The sequence below is a fragment of the Gigantopelta aegis genome, chromosome 4 (assembly GCF_016097555.1).
Source record: "Gigantopelta aegis isolate Gae_Host chromosome 4, Gae_host_genome, whole genome shotgun sequence".
In the NCBI taxonomy this organism is placed as follows: domain Eukaryota; kingdom Metazoa; phylum Mollusca; class Gastropoda; order Neomphalida; family Peltospiridae; genus Gigantopelta; species Gigantopelta aegis.
In genome coordinates this window covers 91,672,923-91,696,044 of record NC_054702.1, presented here as the reverse complement: position 1 = coordinate 91,696,044, position 23,122 = coordinate 91,672,923, and the positions used below count along the sequence as shown (strand labels likewise).

General features: G+C 32.3%; 2 protein-coding genes across 3 annotated transcripts; one reads left to right on the top strand and one right to left on the bottom strand.

Annotated features, from left to right (window-relative positions):
* Window positions 1-2,180: 2,180 nt before the first annotated feature.
* Window positions 2,181-4,411, bottom strand: LOC121372373 (transmembrane protein 223-like). Its single transcript, XM_041498676.1, has 2 exons — window positions 3,827-4,411; window positions 2,181-2,960 (listed from the first exon to the last, which is right to left on the bottom strand). Exons 1-2 carry the CDS (start codon window positions 4,233-4,235, stop codon window positions 2,665-2,667), a joined length of 705 nt encoding a protein of 234 aa, XP_041354610.1. The 5' UTR covers window positions 4,236-4,411; the 3' UTR covers window positions 2,181-2,664.
* A 414-nt stretch (window positions 4,412-4,825) lies between these two features.
* LOC121371412 (intraflagellar transport protein 43 homolog A-like) lies at window positions 4,826-21,384 on the top strand. 2 transcript variants are annotated; one of them, XM_041497285.1, is made up of 9 exons: window positions 4,826-4,969; window positions 10,154-10,252; window positions 10,757-10,827; window positions 12,912-12,950; window positions 16,646-16,698; window positions 17,075-17,147; window positions 18,714-18,789; window positions 19,641-19,703; window positions 20,549-21,384. In XM_041497285.1, the coding sequence occupies exons 1-9, from the start codon at window positions 4,928-4,930 to the stop codon at window positions 20,660-20,662; spliced, it is 630 nt and encodes a 209-aa protein (XP_041353219.1). In that variant the 5' UTR covers window positions 4,826-4,927; the 3' UTR covers window positions 20,663-21,384. The 2 variants fall into 2 exon arrangements, with proteins under 2 accessions (XP_041353219.1, XP_041353220.1); XM_041497286.1 differs by lacking the exon at window positions 12,912-12,950.
* The last annotated feature ends 1,738 nt before the right edge of the window (window positions 21,385-23,122 follow it).

Genomic DNA, 23,122 nt, shown 5'->3' with positions numbered 1-23,122 from the left:
CATGTAATAACAAACCACAGCACATCAGTAGTATGCAGTGTGACTTCATAAATTAATTATTAATGTGAATACATTGTCTGTATATTATGTAAGGCATGTACGTATTTTGTGTATATGGCTTGAGTAAATGATATTGGAAATAAACAAAATTATATTTTTATCTGTAAATATAAACACTATATTGCAATATGTGACATCTAAAAATCAATGGATATAGGACAAATCAATGAATAAATGTACTTATTAACACAGTAAAAATTAGGGTGAATCGAAATATAGGGCGAAACAACTCGGTTGGAGGTACTAACCAACCCTACTCAAAACTACCGGTGAACTAGTAATAAGGGCAAAATGACCCATTACCTGACTGATATATCAAAGTCAAAGGCTGTGATACATGTATATCCTATCCTTTCTGTGGGATCATGCTTATATAAAAGAACCCTTACTACTAATGGAAACATGCAGCATTTTTTGTCTCTAAGACTATGTCAAAATTACCAAATGTTTAACATCCAATAGCTGATGATTAATAAATCAGTGTGTCTAGTGGTGTCGTTAAACAAAACAATAACTTTACAAGCATAATTAATAAAAAGCAGAGCACAGGCCACAGCCATATTTCTAACAATCTCTGGTACGTGTATCAATATTTTAGTATTGCCAGTCACTCGGCTATAATTTATTTTGGGCTTTTCTTCATGTGGAGATTTGTACTGATCAGGATACTGTTGTAATCTTCCAGTTTTAACTTTTTACTTGATGAACAAATGTTAAAATATATATATAGATTCAAATACTTTCAAACCTCTATCGGTCTAATTAAAATCAAATCTTACTGGTCACTTAATATTCCTTTTACTTCATTAGTTACAAATGGTAGAGGTAACAAAAGGAAATCTTATTTGTCCAGATGACCATTCATTTGAACAATCCAAAACAAAACTATAACCTATGCTAGTTTAATAGTAATTAATACATTTGGAATGACTTCACAGTGAATGGTCACCTGGACAAAAAATGCTACTGGCTCACTTCCAATCAATCTACTACAGTAGTACTAGAGACATGTAGACGAAGACAGTGTGGCAGTAAGGTTAGATTTCAAGTAGACGTCTTGTTACTACCAAATGGAGGGTGGGATCTAGTTCAGTCCATTGAGCACTCTCCTCAGGCACTTGTGAATCCATTCTCTAATTTGTGTTTCCCCCATCCCAACCTAAAAAATATTGTTTTATTTAACGATACCACTGGAGCATATTGATCTATAAATCATTGGCTATTGGATGTCAAGATTTATTAATTTTGACATATAGAAGAGGAAACCCACTGCATTATTTTATTAGCAAGGGATAGCACATACCATGACCTTTGATATACCAGTCATGGTGCACAGGCTGAAATGAGAAATGTGCCCACTGATGAATATTGATCCCAAACAGACTGCATCAGGTGAGTGCTTTACCCCCATCCTAACAACTGATGTATTAAAGGCCATGGCATGTGTTGTCATTCCTGTGTGTAAGTGAATAAAAAAAAGCCCTTCCTGCTAATGGAAAAATGTATCATGTTTCCTCTAAGATTATAATTATCAAATGTTTGACACCCAGTCTCTGATGTCCTCTAGTGGTGTCTTAAAGAAAACACTATCACTACTAAATGATTCATAAACCAGACAGAAGAAATTATATTTAATGGTACTTGGGACTTGGAAATAATTTAACAGGCACTTTCAGGGCAAGCTGTTTTAGCTCACACCTGTTATGGATGCAAGTTCAAAGGCCATAACTGTCAAAAAAGGGTAAATCAGCATGAATGTCGAACTTGATCTGTAAAGGTACCTGATAAGGCAATAAACAAAATGTCAGCTTAGTATCTTGAGACATTGTGGGGTGTGGGGGGGAAAAGAGTGGAAAACTACATGTATGTGGAACAGATGGGACTTGGTTGGGGACTAACTGAATACTAGTGTTTTGTATGCCATCTCTGTCCCTTAACCAAAGAAAGATGTACAACCTACCTGCAAATGTTTAATAAGGGCATATAGCTGGTTTGTTGACCGTTTTAACAGTGTTATTTGATAGGTGATAGTTTTTAAGTAGCAATATTAATAAAGAAAAGTCAGTGTGATTTAGGTGTTGTATTACCTAACAGTGCATAAAGAACATTTTAAATCAAAATAATAAATATATGTTTATTCATACTCTCACACATTTAGAATGAACAATACCAATGGGAAAAATCCTGTTAATGTAATCCTGCTAGAGATTCTAACAAGTACATGTACTAGCAAAAATCTACACCAATGCTGGCTTAAAAACACTTTTAAAGGGCTATGGTATATTCATTTTATGCTGGTCTGGTCTAGCCATCAGAGTTAGTCTGTTGGTCATCTACTTCTAGTGCCACAACTACACAATATCTCCATTAGTGCTTTGTATTATTAACTTTGTGACTACTACTAGTATTGAATATCCAAATAATTTCTTTACCACACTTGCATAAAACTGAATATATAGCCAGTAACATTTTGTTGGGCAGAAAACGTTTTATAATCTACTGGTAGTGCTGGCCCACTATGTAAAAAACACATTGACAATATCGACCCATCATGTAATTAATTAACATGTTAAATGTTGAAAACATTTTTAGTCACAGTTTAGCTTACTTCAGGCTTCTCATCAATCCTATACTATAATCAAAGAGTTGTGTGTTGTGAAATTTTCCTGATTTATCAATCAGAAAGAAAAGAAATTTTCCTTTCACTTTCATTGGTATGTAAGATGCCGAGCCTTCACGAGCCTGCATGCAGCTTACGTTGTTTAGTGGCACGTTCAGTGAACCACTTTTACCAAACCAGCTTTGAGTCTGTATGTGTACTTCATTTCCTCCACGTAACAACCACAAACTGCGGACGGACCGAAGTGGATATATTATAGTGATAGTGAGGAAACTGTATCCTGAAAAGAAAAGAAGTATGTGTTAACTGTAAGTCTTTATTTTTCCCCTATAAATTAACAAACATGTCATGTTTACACAAACAAAAGTTCTCTCGAGCACATGGAACTTTTTAGAATAATTTATGAGAAATTTATGGAAATATTGTCCCCTGCCATGTTCTGTCTCAAGGTGTGAAAGAAACTGAAGTTGGTGTAACTAAATTATTATATAGATTATTATACGAGCTCGTGTCATACCGATTTTACGAAACTAGTGTCAGGATTCTTGTATTGCCTGAGAGAGAACGAGGGTAATACATGAATCCTGACACAAGTTTCGTAAAATCAGTACGACTCACACGCGAGTGTAATAATGTCTTTATTATCCATATTATTATTTTCTTTATGAATAACAAGACCCAACTCAAGATGTTTCAGCCACAACTTAAAGGAGACAATGAAATGAAGTCATATTTCAAATGCAGTCTGAGCTAGGACCGGAGAAACGTCATGTTATGATGTCACTTCCCAAAATTACGTCATTACACTTGTTATTACAAGTGTACTTCGTATGATTATTATTAACTTGGTTATGTTGAACCATATGGATAATAATATTAATAATAAACTAAAACTAATATCAAAACATATTAATTGATGATGAAAAATAGAACACCATAACTGGTAAATCAAAGGTCATGGTATTGTCTATCTGGTCTGTGGGAAAGTGCATATAAAAGATCCTTTTGCTACTAATGGAAAAATGTAGTGGGAAGACTAAATGTCAAAATTACCAATGTTTGACATCCAATAGCCGATGATTAATAAATCAATGTGCTCTATTGATGTCGTTAAACAAAACAAACTTTGACTTGAAAATAGATTACCAATGAAAAAGCACAAGAGGGACACCCCATTTTTGTATTTTCCTTCAGCCACATTCATTAGTTTTTCGGCCCACCATGTCAGACGTCCACTTTGGTCTGACTGAAGACGTTCTTGCTGCACCGTTTTTGACTCATCTTTTAGCTGGTAGGCACTGACACCAAGATAGCTCAGAGTCAAACACTGAATGACGCCACAGTAAGTGAACAGTTTATAGAACCGATCACTGGTGTACGAGTAGACGAGGACGTCGTCTTTAACATTTGTGTCCACCTCAAACGAACGTTTTACTTTTGTAGTAGCCTGCCTTCTGAACACTATACTCTGCCTCGACAGACACTGCTGAAAACTTTGGCTTTGGATGTTTGCTTGTTTACAAACGTGTTTCACTAAAGGTAAAAATCTAATCATCTTGCTGACCAGGGTGACAATGGCATGTGAAGTAGGGTCTGCAGTTGCTGTCTCGTTTACTCCGCTCTACGATTTATACATTTCCATATACAATCATAAAAACCGTAATTGTCTTCGTTCGCATAAACATTCGTGTGAAACGTGCTTTCCCAATTTTTTCCGGTCACGGTCTCACACTATAGTTTGTTTTCTTGTATAGCTTTGTGGACAGGTGCAATAGATGGTGGGGGATGGGGGAAAGACATTTTTGTTCTGTGTAATTTTAATAATTTTATCATAATTTTTGTATTGTCATATTTTAGTACTAGTTGCACATGCATTCCAAATTCGGTTCGAATGTTTCCGCTGAACCCGAGAGCTAACTGACGAACATATCCGAACAATCACGAATGATAAAGTTACGTTTCAATACTCCCAACAAAAAGAGTGCATGACAGGGGAACCTTAATTGTGCAAACGTTTGTCTAACCACAAGAATAAGAATATTTTACATTATCTTAGAATATTTATATTTTGTCAATAAATAACAATATTGTTGTTTTATATATTGTCTTCAGTTCCGTTTTGTAGCAATAATAGAGTATACCTATCTACAAATTGTTTGCATAACAATAACTACTCCCTTTGCATATTTCTCTTTCTTGTTTACCTTGGAAGCATTTTATATCATTTGAGAAAGAAATATTTCTGTTATGGATGACGAAGATCTTGATTTTGGTACAACAAAATCCAGAGTTAGTATTTAAATATTAAGAAAGAATCTGTTTGTTGCTGCATTAATAATTATAGTTATCATGGATAAAAGAATCATTAATCACTGAAATTCATCATGGGGCCTATGCCTATGCCTATGGCCTGCCCCTACCCCAAACTGAGGTCCAATCGATTATCAAATGTTATGAATATCAGCCAAAATTATCACTCACCAACTCAGCTGCTTTATTAGTTTGTCAAAGAACCAAACCAAAAATGTAAAAAAAATTATCAGTCTTTTTATTCTCAAAATGTAAATAAGTTGCATATCACCACAGATATTTATTAGTGATTAAAAACTGTTGTCTGGATGTAATTATGCAGTTGAGACTTTGATGGTTCTTCTACAGTTTCGTTTAACGTACAACATGAGATAAATAAGTAGCATTGTCTAATAAACTACAGGCATGTGATTCTTCTGCTAATTGGTGGAATTCTGCTTTTTTAAATTGTTTAATGCCCCCAGAACCCCCTAGTCATCTTGTGCATTCTGCATTCTGCACTCGATTCGGCACGCATGTATCATTTTCATCTTTTTTAGAAATGTTTCAATCACATGCCTGAAACTGTGTTAACTACCAGTGTAGGATTCTTTCTTAATGTCAGTATTGAGTATATTAATATGAACCATCACAAATTACACCTATAGTCTGTCCCACAGGGAATGCGTTTTTATACTATGGAATTTACTACAAATTATTTATTTCTGAGCTGATTGTTTTTTAACTTGCACACAAAAATATTTGATGGTTTTTTTGTTATTTCCGAAACATTTTTACTTTTCTTCTTACTAAAACCAAACTGAAATTATTAACAAAAAACAGTTTTGTAGAAGGATGAGACGGACTATATTTGATTTGATCCTTTCCGAATCGAAACATTTTATCAGGTTTTTTTTAAATTCCTTCTTCTTGTACCATGTATAGGAGAAGCCATGTGTTTAGGGAAGTGACGTCACGTATCAACATGCGCGCGCATCTGGTAGGCAGAAGTCTATCATAATGGCCATTAGTAACAAAGCGAACTAGCGTAGCGTGAATAGCAAAGAATGGCCAACACGTGCTTAAATTACCGCTTGTAGCACGGGAACGCTATTCTACATAGCTCCTGTATGGAGGAGATACATGTACTCTTTCCACCCATAAAATTTGACGATTGACCGAGTTCAAAACTATAGCAAACTTCCTTTTTTTTCTTTTTCTTTTCACCTGAATAAATATTTTTAGTCCATGTATTTTTAAAGCGTCTGGTCCATATTTCAAGTAAAGCATTACAAACGAGCGCGCGCACACACAAATAAAAATAATAAAATAAAACGAGTAGGCCTATATTTTTTATTTAAAACTGTTTAAAAGAAATAATTGGCCTACACTTTGTTAAAGGAAATTATTTCTTTAAACAATTTTAAATAACCCATATATATATATATATATATATATATATATATATGTATATATATATATGTATATATACATGTATATGTATATATATATATATATATATATATATATATATATATGTATGTACATATACATATACATATATATGTACATATAGATACACATACACACACACATATATATATATATATATATATATATATATATATATATATATATATATATATATATGAACATTTGTTACAAATGAACAACCAGTAGACAATATATAGACAGTAGTTATATATATATAACACATCAGACTTGTCTACTGGTTCATTTGTAAGGCTTTTCATCAACAATAAATTTAAGCAAGTATCTTATTAGAAAAATTACAAAAACTTTAATAAAACTATTAATTTTATCAAGTCCTTTTTTATTCCTTAAACTTGCTGATATCGGATACATATTAACACATTGTATTAAAATGGAGGAACCTAAATTTAGTTTCCATACATGTTCCATGACCACACATACATTGCTCCCTCTAGCTACAGCGTCCCTTTTTAAATATTAGTACAGAACTTAGCCTTTTAAACCGGATACATCTCAAATTTACTTGGTCCCTCACCTTTGTGGTTCCATCTTCAGAACATTTTGTAGCATTATTTTTATATATATATATATATACATAAAAATTGCCATTAATATTTTAATTGCCTAATCCCATGCAGGCCAGGACATAGTTTAATACGCAGTCGATCTAGGATTGATTCCTGTTGGTGGTCCTATAGGGCTGTTTCTCATTCCAGCCAGTGCTCTACAACTGGTGTAACAAAGGCTACACTATTTATTATCCTGTCTGTGGGCTGATACATATAAAAGGTCCCTTATTGTTAATCGGAAAGAGTAATCCATTGTGTGACAGCAGCAGGTTTCCTCCCTAATATTATCTGTGTGATCCCTAAACATGTCCGACTCTATATATCCGTAATTAAAATGACTTGAGTGCATTGTTAAATAAAAGATTCCTTCCTTTCAAATCTAAAACAGTGTCAGTTACCTTTGACAAGAGGCACAGTTTCAAAGGCTATCACTTTCAACCTGATTAATAAACCAGTTAAAACAACAAATTACTGTAAATGGTAACAATACAATGTTTTAATGTAAGACACACATTAACACAATGCAAATATCATTTGATCATTGGTTTATAATGATAATAGAAAAAGAAAATAATAAATATGTGTTGTCTATTGTTTCTCGATATAATTTTATTGATTTTGTAAAGTCTGTTTTTATTAGAAAATAGAGATCCTGGTAAAAAAAGATTAAATCCAAGTGTTATCAAAGTCATCATCACATACTGAATAGCCCCAATAATATTGCATATGGTAGTTTGGAAAGTCAGTGAAAAAGGTTCTGGTATCCTTCTTATGCACAGAAACATGAGATACTGTAGAAAAGAATCGCTGAATCTAATACCAGTGTTCTCCTTAGCATCCCTTAATTCACCCTAAAACTTGAACGCCCTTAATTCATCGTGAAAGGCCCATTTTTCATCCAAGAGTTGCCAGTTCTCTTTTTGTCCATAAACAGGGATCACTGATACCTAGAAAAAAATAAGAAAATTGGTAAATTTCTATGATATATAAGTATGAAAGTTTTATATTGTGTATATTGAATATTATTGAAATATTTGAATACACATAAATGTATTTGTGAAGACATATTGACATCTGTCACTGATGACAATAATACTTATAAATACAATCAGCTCCCCTTTTCTTTCTTTATTTGCTGCAAAACAAATTCAGATAACTTGTATAATAAATGCATGTAACATAATTTATGTTTTTAATAAAATATGGTGGCTATCACCAACTTGTGGATCAATATCCAGTTTTATTATTAGTATTTATTTATTTTTAATCCCAAACAAATGATTTAATACATCTGATATCCCACCCTGAAATGTTTATACCTTTTATTTTATTATTAAAAAATCAACTTACACATTACAAATACACCTGTGGATCACTTCTTCAATAAAAAAAGTAAAACATTATAATTAACATATAATATAATTAATAAATGGAAATATTTCAGAACCATTTTCATATGAAACAATATATATATGCTTGATTGCACACACACACGCACAGCTCCCTGTTATTTAATTAAAAATATAAATACTCCAGCCACCTACATATTTTATGGCATAATACAATATAAAATATATTCAGATTTTTGTTTTACCCACTATAATGGATCTGTCAATACAAACAAAAAGTTACATAAAACGTTGTTTGTCGATTGACTGGGTAGGCCTACTGTTCACAGAGTATCTATCTTTGTTTCCATGTCAGTTTGGTGGGGGCTTTTATTATTATTATTTTTTATTTTATTATCTTTTCAATTTTCATTTCAATAAATACTGACGTGTATTAGTATTACGAATGAATAACATACAACAAACCTTGTATAAAATGACGATCTCCGTTGTGGGATGGGCAAAGTTGATTGTTGTCAGCTTTAACTGTTCAACGTTTCGCTTCCACTGTATTTGATGAAACTAATTTCATAATCCTTATTACAGTGACTTGTGCATCTAACAACAACGTATGAAATTACCATGACAAAATACCATTCATCAAAACTAGTCTACACTGATTTAATTGACGGAAAAACATTCGATTGTTCATTACTACTAATGCCAGTATTGTCAACTGGTTTCTTGCCTACCAGCGCTGACGCGGTACCACGTGATCAAAACATGTGACGTCACCGTGGCTTCTCCTATAGTATTTCAACTGATTATGATTTAAATCAAAACTGATTACAGCCTTGTGCTCTTTCTGGAATGGTCACGATTTAATGTCATTGCTCCAATATTGTTGAGGTGACCCTAGTTTTCTTTTTTTTCTTCTTTTTTTTTGTTGAGTTTTTACAGCAATCCAGAATTACCCAAACTGTTCTGGAACTACTTGAAAATTTACACATCTCTAATCATTGATCAAAGAAGTGTTTTATTTAACGATGCACTCAACACATTTTATTTACGGTTTTATGGTGTCAGACATATGTTTAAGGACCACACAGAATTTGAGAGGAAACCCGCTGTCGCCACTACATGGGCTACTCTTCCGATTGGCAGCAAGGGATCTTTTATTTGCGCTTCCCACAGGCAGGATAGCACAAACCATGGCCTTTGTTGAACCAGTTATGGATCACTGGTCGGTGCAAGTGGTTTACACATACCCATTGAGCCTTGCGGAGCAATCACTCAGGGTTTGGAGTCGATATCTGGATTAAAAATCCCATGCCTTGACTGGGATCCGAACCCAGTACCCACCAGCCTGTAGACCGATGGCCTGCCACGACGCCACCGAGGCCGGTCTCTAATGATTGATCATACTGTGCTACATATTTTATTATTTTAAATTGTCATATATTGCAGTACAAGTTAGCAAGGTAAATAACTTGTGACTGCAGGGAACATTTTGTTTTGAGACTTGATTAGCAATATTTCTAGTCAGTTGAAAATTGATTAGCAACTACTGTTTAATGTTTTAAATTGTGTAGCAATCTTTGAAATTTGTGTAGTGAATCGTGACACGATACTGAAAAAAATGCTTCCTGGATTGTATTAGAACAATAACTTCCAAAAACATTGTGTCCCATGTCTATCGAGTTAAACTATTCTTGATCCTTGGACCAATAGTACCATGTAATGGTTATTGCTAAACCTGGCTATATTGTACATAAATTGATTAATTTTTGCAGAATGTAAAACAAGGTCGACGAGCTAAAAACATTCCTGATAAAGTGGCAGATGAACCCCAAGAAGAAGAAGTTTCTTCCACTCCACCACCATCAAAAGAGGTATGATAACAAAACCAAAACACTTAATATTAATGTAATGGGATTTAACCAGATAAAAATGAGTACTGCTGTGAAAACGTATTCTTCTAGAATTTTGCATTTTTATGGTACATATTTTCAATACCTAAAAATAATATATAGAAAGAGATATTAGTTATACCACAAATATCACAACCAATATCAATGATTTGTTCACCTTGAAATTGATAAAAATGAACCTCTGCACAAGTATCTATTATAAATATCAGGAAATTTAAGTTAATATTAGAAGAAAAAAAATTGAAACTTTATATGTGTGTGCCTATACAAAGTTGAAATATATCATACATAATTATGTTTGAATATATTAAAGATACGCCTCAGATTTCAAAAATGAAAAATAATTTTGTGACTGCATTTAATGATCTTGATGTGCTCTGTTTTGTTTTAAAGTCAATAGAAATCACTTTAAATTAATGCAGAAATACTATTTAATAATAATAAACAATAATGTTTTGTTAACAGAATGGACCCCCAGGTCGACCTGCTAAAGCAATGTCTGGTTGGGGAGAAGAAACCCCCAAATCAAGGGGACGGTAAGACATTTAACAACTACATACATCTGCTTACCAGACAATACTATGTATTTATACAGGGCTCAACCATAACGTGGTAACCCATGAAACTAAATTGTTTATGAGCTTTTAAAATTTGTGGCTTCACTCAAACTGAAAATCCTATGGAGCTATAAGTCATTTTTTTTAAAGTGCAAATCATCCAAAAATATTATTAAAATACTTATTGATACAAACCAGCTCTCTACATTGTGACCATTTTTTTCATTTGGCGACTAAAATACAAGTAGGTGTCTGGTGGGATAGTTAACGTAGAGGCCTGCTAGCAATCTTTGAGGGTTTTTAAAAAATGTTTCAGTTTTTAAAAAAAACAAGTAAGTAATGAGCTGATCTCAATATTGAGAATTGCTTATCAGAATCACTATTTTTGGGCATTTATGCTGACCTCTGACACACATACCCCCACACACACACATACACACATATGCACACACACCACACTCACTCACTACATATTAACTATAATCAGTATCCAATATATTTAATTGTCATTATATAATATTGCTTTGTTAATTATTAATTCTATTAACAACTGTCAACATATAATTATTAGATGAATGTCATTTACAATGCCTTCGTTGCATAATATTATTTGCATGTTGCATCTAGACTATATTACTTGTTTTATAATAAGTAGTACATGTATTTGCATGTTATTAATACCAAACTATTATATAATATATATTTATATTTGCATTTTTAATATATGTTTTTACACAAAAGGTTTGACTGATGGGTCATAATCTTAGTCAACTGACTCTAGGTGGGGTGGGGGATGTAGTCCAGTGGTGAAGCACTCGCATTATGCACGGTCAGTCTTGGATTGATCCCCATAGATGGGCCCTTTGAGCTATTTTTGGTTTCAGCCAGCACTCCACAACTGGTGTAACAAAGGCCATGGTATTTACTATCCTGGCTGTGGGATGCTGAATACAAAAGATCCCTTGCTGCTAATCAGAAAGAGTAGCACATTGTGTGGTGTCAACAGGTGTTTTTCTCTGTGTGGTTCTCAACCATATGATCATATAACTAATTAAAATGTTTTGAGTGTGTCATTAAATAAAACTTTCCTATGTGGGGATTGTAGTATAAATGCCTCACTATTACAATTGCAGCATATAAAAAGGTGTGATTATTGTATTATATCTGAACAGATATTTCTGTTAAAAAATTTAAAGAAAACATCTCATTCTAACTGTAGTTAAAACTAATGTCGGGGCTTGCCTGGTCCATTGCAAATTTAGCCAATTGCTAATTTTTATACAAAGTGGCTACAACATTTAGTCTGGCTAATAATTTTATTATTATTTTTTATTACATTGCTGTTGAATAATTACGTTAACTGTCGTCAGCTATATCAAAGCTATGGTATGTGCTGTCCTTTCTGTGGGAAAGTGTATGTGAAAAATACTTTGCTGCTGATGAAAATATGTTGCAGTTTTCTTCTGAAGGCTCATCAGTGTTGTCATTAAAGAAAAACACTTAAGTAATACAAGGGGCAGATTTCTACTCATTGTATCTACCAAAATCATGGACTTATTTAGGCAAACACTTATATTTTTATTTTTATTTTTTTTGTAAACCAATTGATCCAGGTTTTCTCAGATATTATTTTACAAATTTCATACAAATTTAAATGAAATAAAAACATACTAACTGACTGACCCACTACTATAATTGGCTGTTGGATTACTGTTCAGGAAGGTGTTTTTTTTTTCTCTTTAAAGTTTGGGATTGGCTAAATATGAAGTAAATGCATATAGATTCATAAGTTGTATTTATCAGTTGGCAATGCCATGGAGTTTTTAATTCTCCACAGCACTTTTTTGCCTTGGACTCTATTCAGGTGTTTTTTTCTCAGTGACATGGTTTTTTTTGCTGTGGACATTTTCTTAATTGCAGGGGGTGATTTATTAATTTAATTATTGCCTATGCTTGATGTGTGTAGCTACATGTATGTAGTTTGGTGCTGTCTTGTTTTGTTTGGTGCCTGCCTCCTGCCTGCTCCTCCGTCGATGTGTGCTCTTTTTGTCCGTATATCACAGTTCCAGGCAACTAGGAGAGGGATTTGAACATTTTGAAGAGTAAGTCTAGCACGGTACAGTTTGTGTCTTGTAGCAGTGTTCTCTTAATAGATGTGTGCAAACGTAGAATAAAACTTCAAATTCAGGTTGTTGGCATTTTTTAAACCTAGTTTATGATTTTATTTTGAGTCATTGTTTAAATCTGCTATATTGGGCTGGTGACTAAGTACCAGGGCCCACATTTTCAAAGCTATCTTAGAAAATGACCTCATTGTGGCATGTGTTGTAGTGACGTCATAGCCTACAATGGTTTTACAATATCGTAGCGCTAAGATAGTTTCAAAAATCTGTAGCCAATTTCACAAAATAGGCCTAGTTCCATATAAATGTAAATCTAAAATTGAAGAACATTTCACAAATAAGTATAAACATATGTAATGCTAGGAGAGTCTTTCGCTAAACTAGTGACAAACATAAATTCTTATGTCGGCCTTTACGACAGATGTAACCTGCTTATCATAAATATAAAAATTTTATGAAATTGGCCAGCGTCAGGTTTTTTTGTTTTTTCTTCTCTCAACAAGAGAGATATTTTATAATTTTAGCAGATTATTTTTTATTTAAACATAATTATGATTAATGTTTTGAAATAATGATTACCAGTAGTTGATTTGAGTGAAACACACAATTATAGGAGTCTAAAATTTGCCAACAAGAACTGAGACTAGATTTAACATGCTAAACAGAGCAAGCTGTTCCTAAAAATGCATGTCCATTCAAGTTTTTAATACATCAGTTAAGTGTCCATGCTAAGAAAAGGGTGAGATTATTATCATGTTTTGACACTGTAAAAATAATTATTGGATGGATAGTAACTTTTGGATTTTGAATAAACAATGTTCACATCTAGTTTGATGGGGTGACTTTGATTTTCAGAGGGTTATTCAAATGATTTGAGAACCAATTTTTCAACTTTTGTGTTTATAATATTATCTGTGTGACAAGTTAGCTCAACCTGGCAATATGACAGTCATTAAATCATTCACTAGCTAAGTCAGTTGATATAAATCCCTGTCTCTAATCTTTTTTTTTCTTTTTAAAAAAAACCCCCAAAAAACATCAGTACTATATACATGCTCTGGTACTTCATAGGTCTACATTATGTTTCTACATCTAAAAGTTTAATGATCTACCAACCTGTATTTAAGGTTTTTACAAAATTAGTTTTATTCTTCCAAAATAGCTCCTGCAAAAATTTAGTTAGTCTTTTTTGTTTTTGTCTTTTTTTCTTTAATTTGCAGTTTGCTTTGAGCACTTTTTACTGTATATAATTATCTTTGTCTTTTATGAAGATTATTGTAAAATATTATTACAATTTTAAACAGTTTATTAAAATATATTTCTATCATATTGATCAAATGTAGTATTTTTAAAGTTACTTTCAAATTAGTGATTTATTAAATGTCAAAATATGCATTATATTATATAAGGAGCCAATATACACATAGAATGTCTCATATAAGTGTACTTTAAAGTTGTGTTCTGAATATTTAAAATTAAATTTAATTGTTTTATATTTTTTATTTGAAATAATAAATTCATTGTTAATTATCTAAATACGCATGTAATGTAATGAATCTATATCTCAGTATTCAGCAATTAACAAAAAAAAATTATATTTCAGGAAATTATTGATATTTCTTTTTGCGAATGCTGATACTTGTGTAATTACCAATTAATTAATTTTCAGAAGCTGAAATTGTTTAGTTAGTTATTTTAATTTAGCAATTTCCAGCATTAAATTAAGTAATTTATGAATTACATTATACATGTTACATGTACCTTTAGTCGATTTTCTTTTAAATGTTTAAACATATTCATTTCTTGCTCTCACATTTGCATGTTTTGTAACATTGCTTTAATTGTTTATGATTTAAGAATTTATATTTAACTTAATGCTAATGTATTAATGCTTTTTTCACTATAATATATTTTTCATTTATTCACTAACCATCTGTATGTATTCTTGTTTATTCAGTGATCTACTTTTTGACATAGATGCAGATTATTTTTCTTCAGGGTAATATACATGTATGGTTGAGTGGATTGTGTAAACAAGTCTTTAATACTCGTATATCTATCAGTACACATATTCTTGAAATTAAACGCACTCATCTTTGTTTTGGTCTTGTTTTTTGTGTGCCTTTGTGCTTTGTCAATTAATCTATTATGTGTTAATGAGATATGCATGCATGCACATTAAATGTTACAGGATAAACACAATAATTTGTGAAGATTTTATATGACATTGTTATAGTATTCATTTTCTTTTCATATATGTAATAGATTAAGAATATTGAGAAGCGTTATACTTGTGTCATGTTAAAATTGGTACAAGTGATTATATATTAATGTATATACAAGAAATATATTTTATATATATATTTAGGTTCCATTAGTAAAATCACAGATAAAGATAGGCCTACATATGTATAATAATCCGAACATTCTGCTGGTAGATCTAATAGTGGTAATAACTATTTAACAGGCAGGTAAAAATAAATATTATTTACATGGCAATATATTTAATATGCCCAGATTGGCATATATTACTTTTTTTCACAAATAGCCCTGATGTTTCCATAATTTTATTCAGTATCTCATCACGATTTGCTTTGGACGTTTCAGATATTACATAATTATAAAACAATAAATACATATGTGTGTTGTAGTTATTATTCAAATTTCAACTGTCGCTAGTCAATATTTTGAAAACAAAATATTTTTTGATTAATCTGATCATTGAAACAATACACTTTATGCAAACTGAAATAAAATGGCACTGTGTTGGTAGGTTTTTAATGTAATAACCCTTGATGTATTTACATTTAACATAAAATATAATGGACTTCATTAGTTATTTCCCACCTTATATATCCTAAACCCATTAATACACATTGTAATGCATTCATTAATTTAATATAGTGTACTTTTGGATTATGTTCACTGGAAGAGTAAAAAAACAACAATGAAAAAGCAAAGATGAAGCTGTAACTGTGACAAGGTTTATGATAACAACTGGTTTTGGTTGTGTATACAAAGACCAGCCACAATACTTGACAACACATGTATAGACTCAACTATGTGGAATAGCGTGACACCTCTTTAAACTTTGTAACAATAATACATAAATACAAACAAGGTTAGTTATTGTTGTAATTTACCTATACTAATTTTTGGTACTGTTGTGGTGGTTGCAAGTATAACGTGACTTCTTTTATGTGTTAGCTGTGTACATGTACTTTTGAAGTATTTGTTATCTATGTAATTTATACTTGGTTTTTAAATAATATCTTATTGAATATTCATTTTAATAATACTGGAATCAAATAATACATTGAAATTTATGTACTGACTAGAGTTATAATTTAAAATGACTCTAATTATGTTATATATTTTTAATTACAATGTTTGGTGATGGGTTTTTTGTGGGGTTTTGTTAATTTTAAATTTTATTTATTTAATTTTTAATTTTTGTTTACTTTAAAATACTAATTGGCATGTTTTTACATGATCTGTTCAATTTATGTGACTAATATAGTAACAACTTCCAGGAATATTTAATGTACTTACATTTATAATTAATGTTTTTTTAGATAGTACCAATTATTTGAATATGAATTTCCTTTATGCATGTGGTTAATATATTAATCTATTTCATGTTGTTATTTCAATGTGACATTGATCTCTTTCAGTGAGAGACTTCGACCAAGGTCCCCAGAGAAAGATGACGATGACTCTGATTCTGGTGTGTTTACAAATGATAAATACAGTCTCGGGCAATATGTTTATATTTACAAATGATATATACATTACAGTCTCAGGCAATCTGTATTAAACAAACATTCAAGAATCCTCTTAAATCTCTGAAGACTTCCTATTTTGTAATTTAAGTGTAAATAATTACCACCTGTATGTCATTATTTTTACCTGCAAATAGATGATTATAATTAATTTGTTATATATTGGAACATTTTAGGAGTATCATATTTACTATGATTAATTATAGTAATCAAGACCATTTATAGTTTATCTGATCCAACAGCAAGACAAAATGTGCAAAATCTTGGATGGATGGATAACCAACACACAGCTTTTTGTCATTATATTTTGTTTGATTTTAGAAATTCCAGCTATTCCTGAACTGGAAGACCAACAAGAAGAGGATATGACATCCAAGGTAGCAGTGGCACCGAAGTAAGTGTAAAATACATGTAGAAGAGCACTGTAAACACCTACACAATAGGTTAACACAGTCACATGGTCAAATATAGGTAGAAGAGCACTCTAAACATCTAGACGATAGGTGAACACAGTCACATGGTCAAATATAGGTAGAAGAGCAATCTAGACGATAGGTGAACACAGATAACATGGTCAAATATAGGTAGAAGAACACTGTAAACACCTAGACGATAGGTTAACACAGATCACATATAGGTAGAAGAGCACTGTAAACACCTAGACGATAGGTTATCACAGATCACATGGTCAGATATAGGTAGAAGAGCACTGTAAACACCTAGACGATAGGTTAACACAGATCACATGGTCAGATATAGGTAGAAGAGCACTGTAAACACCTAGACGATAGGTTATCACAGATCACATGGTCAGATATAGGTAGAAGAGCACTGTAAACACCTAGACGATAGGTTATCACAGATCACATGGTCAGATATAGGTAGAAGAGCACTGTAAACATCTAGACGATAGGTTATCACAGATCACATGGTCAGATATAGGTAGAAGAGCACTGTAAACACCTAGACGATAGGTTAACACAGATCACATGGTCAGATATAGGTAGAAGAGCACTGTAAACACCTAGACGATAGGTTATCACAGATCACATGGTCAGATATAGGTAGAAGAGCACTGTAAACATCTAGACGATAGGTTATCACAGATCACATGGTCAGATATAGGTAGAAGAGCACTGTAAACACCTAGACGATAGGTTAACACAGATCACATGGTCAGATATAGGTAGAAGAGCACTGTAAACACCTAGACGATAGGTTATCACAGATCACATGGTCAGATCTATGATGGCTAATAATAACTATATAACTTATGTGGTAAACTATACTGGGACGGGATTTAGCTCAGTTGGTTGAGTGCTTGCTTGAGGTGCTTGCGTTACAGGATCGAACTACCTCAGTGGATCCATTCAACTGATTGGGTTTTTTCTTGTTTTAACCAGTGCACCACAACTGGTCAAAGGCCGTGTTATGTGCTTTCCTGTCTGTGGAAAGTGCATATAACCGATCCCTTTCTGCATTAGAAAAAATGTAGAGGGTTTCCTCTGATGACTGTGTCAGAATTACCAAATGTTTGACATCCAATAGTTGATGATTAATTAATCAATGTGCTCTAGTGGTGTCGTTAAACAAAACGAACTGTTTATGTGGTAAACTATACTGAAAAGAAGCATCATGAAATTGGTCACTATGAGTCATTGATTTAAGTTTGATATATTGTGTTATTTGGCATAAGAAATTTTACCCTAAACGGTTCTATTAAATGAGTTGTACTTTGTATTTATAATTTTAAAAATTATACTAAATTTAGAATACAGTTAAACGGAAGTGTCTGAAATTTGTTTCTAAATGGGATGGCGTAGTAAGAAGAATTGTAATGAACATTTAAGATTTAATGTATCACCTATTTCAATAAGTGTCTTTGTTTAATAAGTTACATATAGAATTTAAAAATGATGCAACTGTAGTGAAGATAACATTAATATTTATTTGTCTTTAGTGTGGCTGTGAACCGAGTTGCAACCTATCGAGAGTTGGATAGTGACCTCCTCAGACAGGCAGCATTTCTTACCTTAGTAAGTATGGATGTATTTTATGGGAACTTTTCTGATGCGGACAAGATTCAGAAAAAAGATAAAAAAAATGTTGCACTTTTATCTTACAAAGAATTAAGATAGTGTAATTGTGTGCCACACATTGACCATTTATTTGCTTTCTCATCTGAAAACGTTTTGTCTGTCACAGCTGATATTAGTTTCATTTCTTCAGTATCTTGTCTGGTTATTTGAACTGCATATTAACATTAGCATTGTCAGCAGAAGCAGTTAATCTGGACTGAGAAACATGTTGTGGCCAGCTTACTTTTAAGACTATCCTGGGCTTAGCCTAAATATTAAAGTTAATTCCATTTCCTATAACAGGTGGACTTTTTGTCCATAGAATAGTGTTTCTTTTTTGTTTTGTTTTTAGTTAAAACTATTTATGGTCTCACTTTGATGATGTCAGAAGTTGAGAGACATTTTCAGTGCCAACAATAGGATCATAGTGAGACTTGGATCAAAATTGTACCCATATAATTTCATCATAATGCTTGATAACAAAACAAAATCCATTAAATTGTAATTAATTTTAAAAAAATTGTATTTACAAAATAGAAGTAGATTAATCATGAAATTTTATAATGTAGGATTAGATTTACTTTTTTCTTTTTTTACATCACACCAGTTTGTGGCAGGTGAGGTGTTTTATGTTATGGAATGTGACAAGAACATTGGATAATCTCTCACTATAAGATAATTATTACATAGTTAAATTAAAAAAAATGTATTTCTTATTTCTGCTGCATATATGCATACACTCATTAAGGTTTTGGCTAAAATATAAATAACATTGTTTACATTTGTACTATAAATGGATTGTTTTCCAGGACAATGAAGTTGATCTGAAATTACTGGCTAAATCATTGTCAACTGAGGCAGATGTAATAGAGGTAATAATTTACTATTATTAATCATATTTAACTTAATTTTTACCATTTTAATGTCTTCCATTTTCATCCTGACACTATGCGTGAGTAACAGCTAAAATGATGACTATAACATTTGCAAGTTAGGGGCCATTCAAATATTATGTAACACTTAGGGGACGGTTGGATGTATATCCAAATGTTATGTAGCTTTACAGGGGGTGGATGTACTGAACAGTGTTACGTAACACACTTTTTTATTACTAAATATATATATAGATATATGAGGGTTTTTTTTCTCATAAATGCTATGTGATGGCGACAATGTTTAATATGTAGTTATAGCTAGATGTAAACACTCAATAATTATTATAAATCAAGTTGAAATATGTATCTGCGTTTTTCAAAATTGTAAAACAGTATGTTAAAATTATATTACACCCATATCATGAGTTGATTGTGAATGGTGGGGTTGTCTCCAATTGTTACATAATATTTTGTGGGTTGTATGGTCTAGTGTTAAAGTCCTGACATAAGTGATGTTGCTTTTTGCATTCATATCTTACTTGCATTAGTATCTTGTTCACATTAATTTCATGATTTACCATATACTGACAGAAAGAAATAAAGGATCACACAGATAGCAACAAGAAATAATGACTGCATTAAAAATCAATTCATATTGTCGGAAGTTGACTGGGAACATATAGGCAACACATTCAATACTGCAGACATTCAATCCCACGTTACAACTTGGTATGAAATACAGACATTATTACCCTAGTAGTGAATTAAATTTGATCTACAATTCCATGTGTTCCCTTATTTCTTTCCATCAGTATAATATATATCTTTTTGTTTGTTTGCAGGATGACCGACCATGGGACTGGGATAGATTGTTTACAGAGGTAACGTCTGAACTTCTCCTGGATATGGAGAAAGAGGAACAACCAGAGTCTGAACATCCTATTGGAGTTGTTTGATTTGTTTCATTGTTGCTTGTGACTGCATATTACATATGACTTCTTTTCATCTGTACTCAAAGTGTGTGTTCTGCAAGGTTTTTTTCTTCTTTTAAGTCATGGCTACCAATACATTTGATGAATCCATGACATTTGTACCATCTTTGGTTAATAGTTTCAATCAATATCAATATATTCCGTCAACTGCTATTTAACACTTTGAATTCCTGTAGGCACACATTGAATACACACAACAGATTACTTTTCCACTTGTTGTATATGTTGTTTTGTATGTAAGTGTTCATTTTTGTTTAAAGGGCCTCCAAAGTTTGTAGCCATTGCTAAGATGTTGTCGACTAACAGAGATGTGAATGACTAAACATTAATATTAATACATTTTGCTGTATAAAATATCAGTAGTCTTATATTAAATGTGTTTCTGATCATCCTAGTGTTTGTACTAGTTCAAACTTCATTTTATTTCATAATACAAATTTGTTTTTGGTACATACAAAATTATTTGTAGACAAATCCATTTTGGACTCCATACAAATGTTAGAATGACAAGAAAGTGAATAAACGGTCACTGATATTCTATACAAGAAACTATATTTAATATGTAATTTTAGTCGTTAAAAGAGTTTATTAGCCAGAAATATCTTAACAATGGCAACAAACACGGGACAGTGTCTTTAATATTTCATTGTACATGTTTTGTATAAAATATAAATTATTTTCACTGAGTTTCAGTTTTTGTTTTATTTTGATAAATTTAGATTCATGTTGAATATTATTTTAAGTAAGAATGTGAATTTGTTAATGAATTATTGGAATTAAAATTCTGTACAGAAAATAAAAATCATCTTCCAGACGGATAAAATCCCATGAGAATATCTCATTTGAAACTAAAGGTTTTAGTAAGCTACAAAAAGTGAGTGTGCGAATAAGAGAGAAATAAATAGAGATTATTATACGAGCTTGTGTGTCATACTGATTTTACGAAACAAGTGTCAGGATTTCAAATGCACAGTCTGAGCTATGACGTCACTTCCCAAAATTACGTCATTACACTTGTTATTACACGTGTGCTTCGTATGATTATTATTAACTCGGTCATGTTGAACCATATGGATAATAAGCTACAAAATAATCTATGACATATTTATTCAGTGGAAATGTTCTGTTCGTCCACTACCAGTTCAACCGGAGGTGACTAGGTTTCGTCTGTCCTACATATAGTTTTCCAGTGCCTCAAGTTGTTGAGCTGATATTTTGTGTATAGCTTTATAGTCAACTATTACAAATTTAGGAGATACAGAAATTATTTTTCCAGACTTTGTTTTTGGCAGTGCCTCAAGATATTGAGCTGACATTTTTTATACAGCTATATCATGTTCTGTTACAGATCAAGTTCGACATTAATGGCAATTTATCTTTTTTTTTCAGTTTCACACTTGACCTTGGGGGGATGGGGGGGGGGATTGTGTGGAAATTCCAGACCTTTTTTTTTTTCGCAGTGTCTGAAGATGTGTACAGGTAGATGAAATTTTGTATGTAGCCTTATCAGGTACTATTACAGATCAGGTTTAACTTTCTTGGTGATTTACCCATTTTCACAGAGTTGAACGTTGGCATTACAAGAATTTGTTGAGCCTAGTAGGGGACATGTATTGCTTTAGCAGTACTCTCAGAATGCTTGTTTGTAATGGCAAGGTCATTGCAAAACTTAAAATGTACATGGTGTTTGCATATCTCTTCAGCTGACCATTGTAAACTTTTAGCAACCATTTTAAACTAATAACAAATTTGTTTATTTCATGGTCCACATACGCATTATGCAGTCATATACCAAAATACTGACAAGTAAATGTGATGACTATTGTACGTTTTGAGATTTTTAGTAATTGTATATAATTTCAAGAAGTCTTTTGTTGGGCCAGTTTGTAGGACAACTGTTGTAAATCTACCTTTGAAATGATGTTTCTGGAATAGCATAAGGTTCCACACATCAGGGGCTAGCATGAATGGGAGTTCAATGTTACAAGTGATTCATATTAAGGCATGTCAGAAAAGATGGAGATGACCGTTCTTACAACTTATTAACTGGTTATTTGTGCTGGTAGTTGAACCACATAGATCTGATATCCCACATGTAGCCAAGTGGTAATCTATAAGGCTGGTTCGTTTGAGGTTTTAAATATATAACTTATACTTGCATTCAGTTAAAAATATATTTATTAAATATATATTGAGTAATATTTGAAGAGCACAGAGGCACTGACACCCTCTCTCCCTCAGGTCTCATTCACCCTGCTTTGTTCACTCTTGTCATTTCATTCTCTCTTGGACACTAGGGGCCTAATTCACTAAACTCTCACAACTGTGATCTCGCAATGCAATGCTAAAAGACTTGCAAAGAGGATGCTTTGTTGTCCAGCACAGCCCAAGAGACCTTTGTGAATTAGGCCCCTAACTGGTATC

Bases quoted from the DNA above. Each gene is read 5' to 3' on its own strand.
- LOC121372373 (XM_041498676.1), bottom strand. From the start codon at position 4,235: ATGATTAGATTTTTACCTTTAGTGAAACACGTTTGTAAACAAGCAAAC. The intron at 2,961-3,826 runs GTAATCTATTTT...TTTTCTTTTCAG, and splicing joins CCTCTTGTGCTTTTTCATTG to GATACAGTTTCCTCACTATC.
- LOC121371412 (XM_041497285.1), top strand. From the start codon at position 4,928: ATGGATGACGAAGATCTTGATTTTGGTACAACAAAATCCAGA. The intron at 12,951-16,645 runs GTAAGTCTAGCA...GATCTCTTTCAG, and splicing joins GGATTTGAACATTTTGAAGA to TGAGAGACTTCGACCAAGGT. The intron at 19,704-20,548 runs GTAATAATTTAC...GTTTGTTTGCAG, and splicing joins CTGAGGCAGATGTAATAGAG to GATGACCGACCATGGGACTG.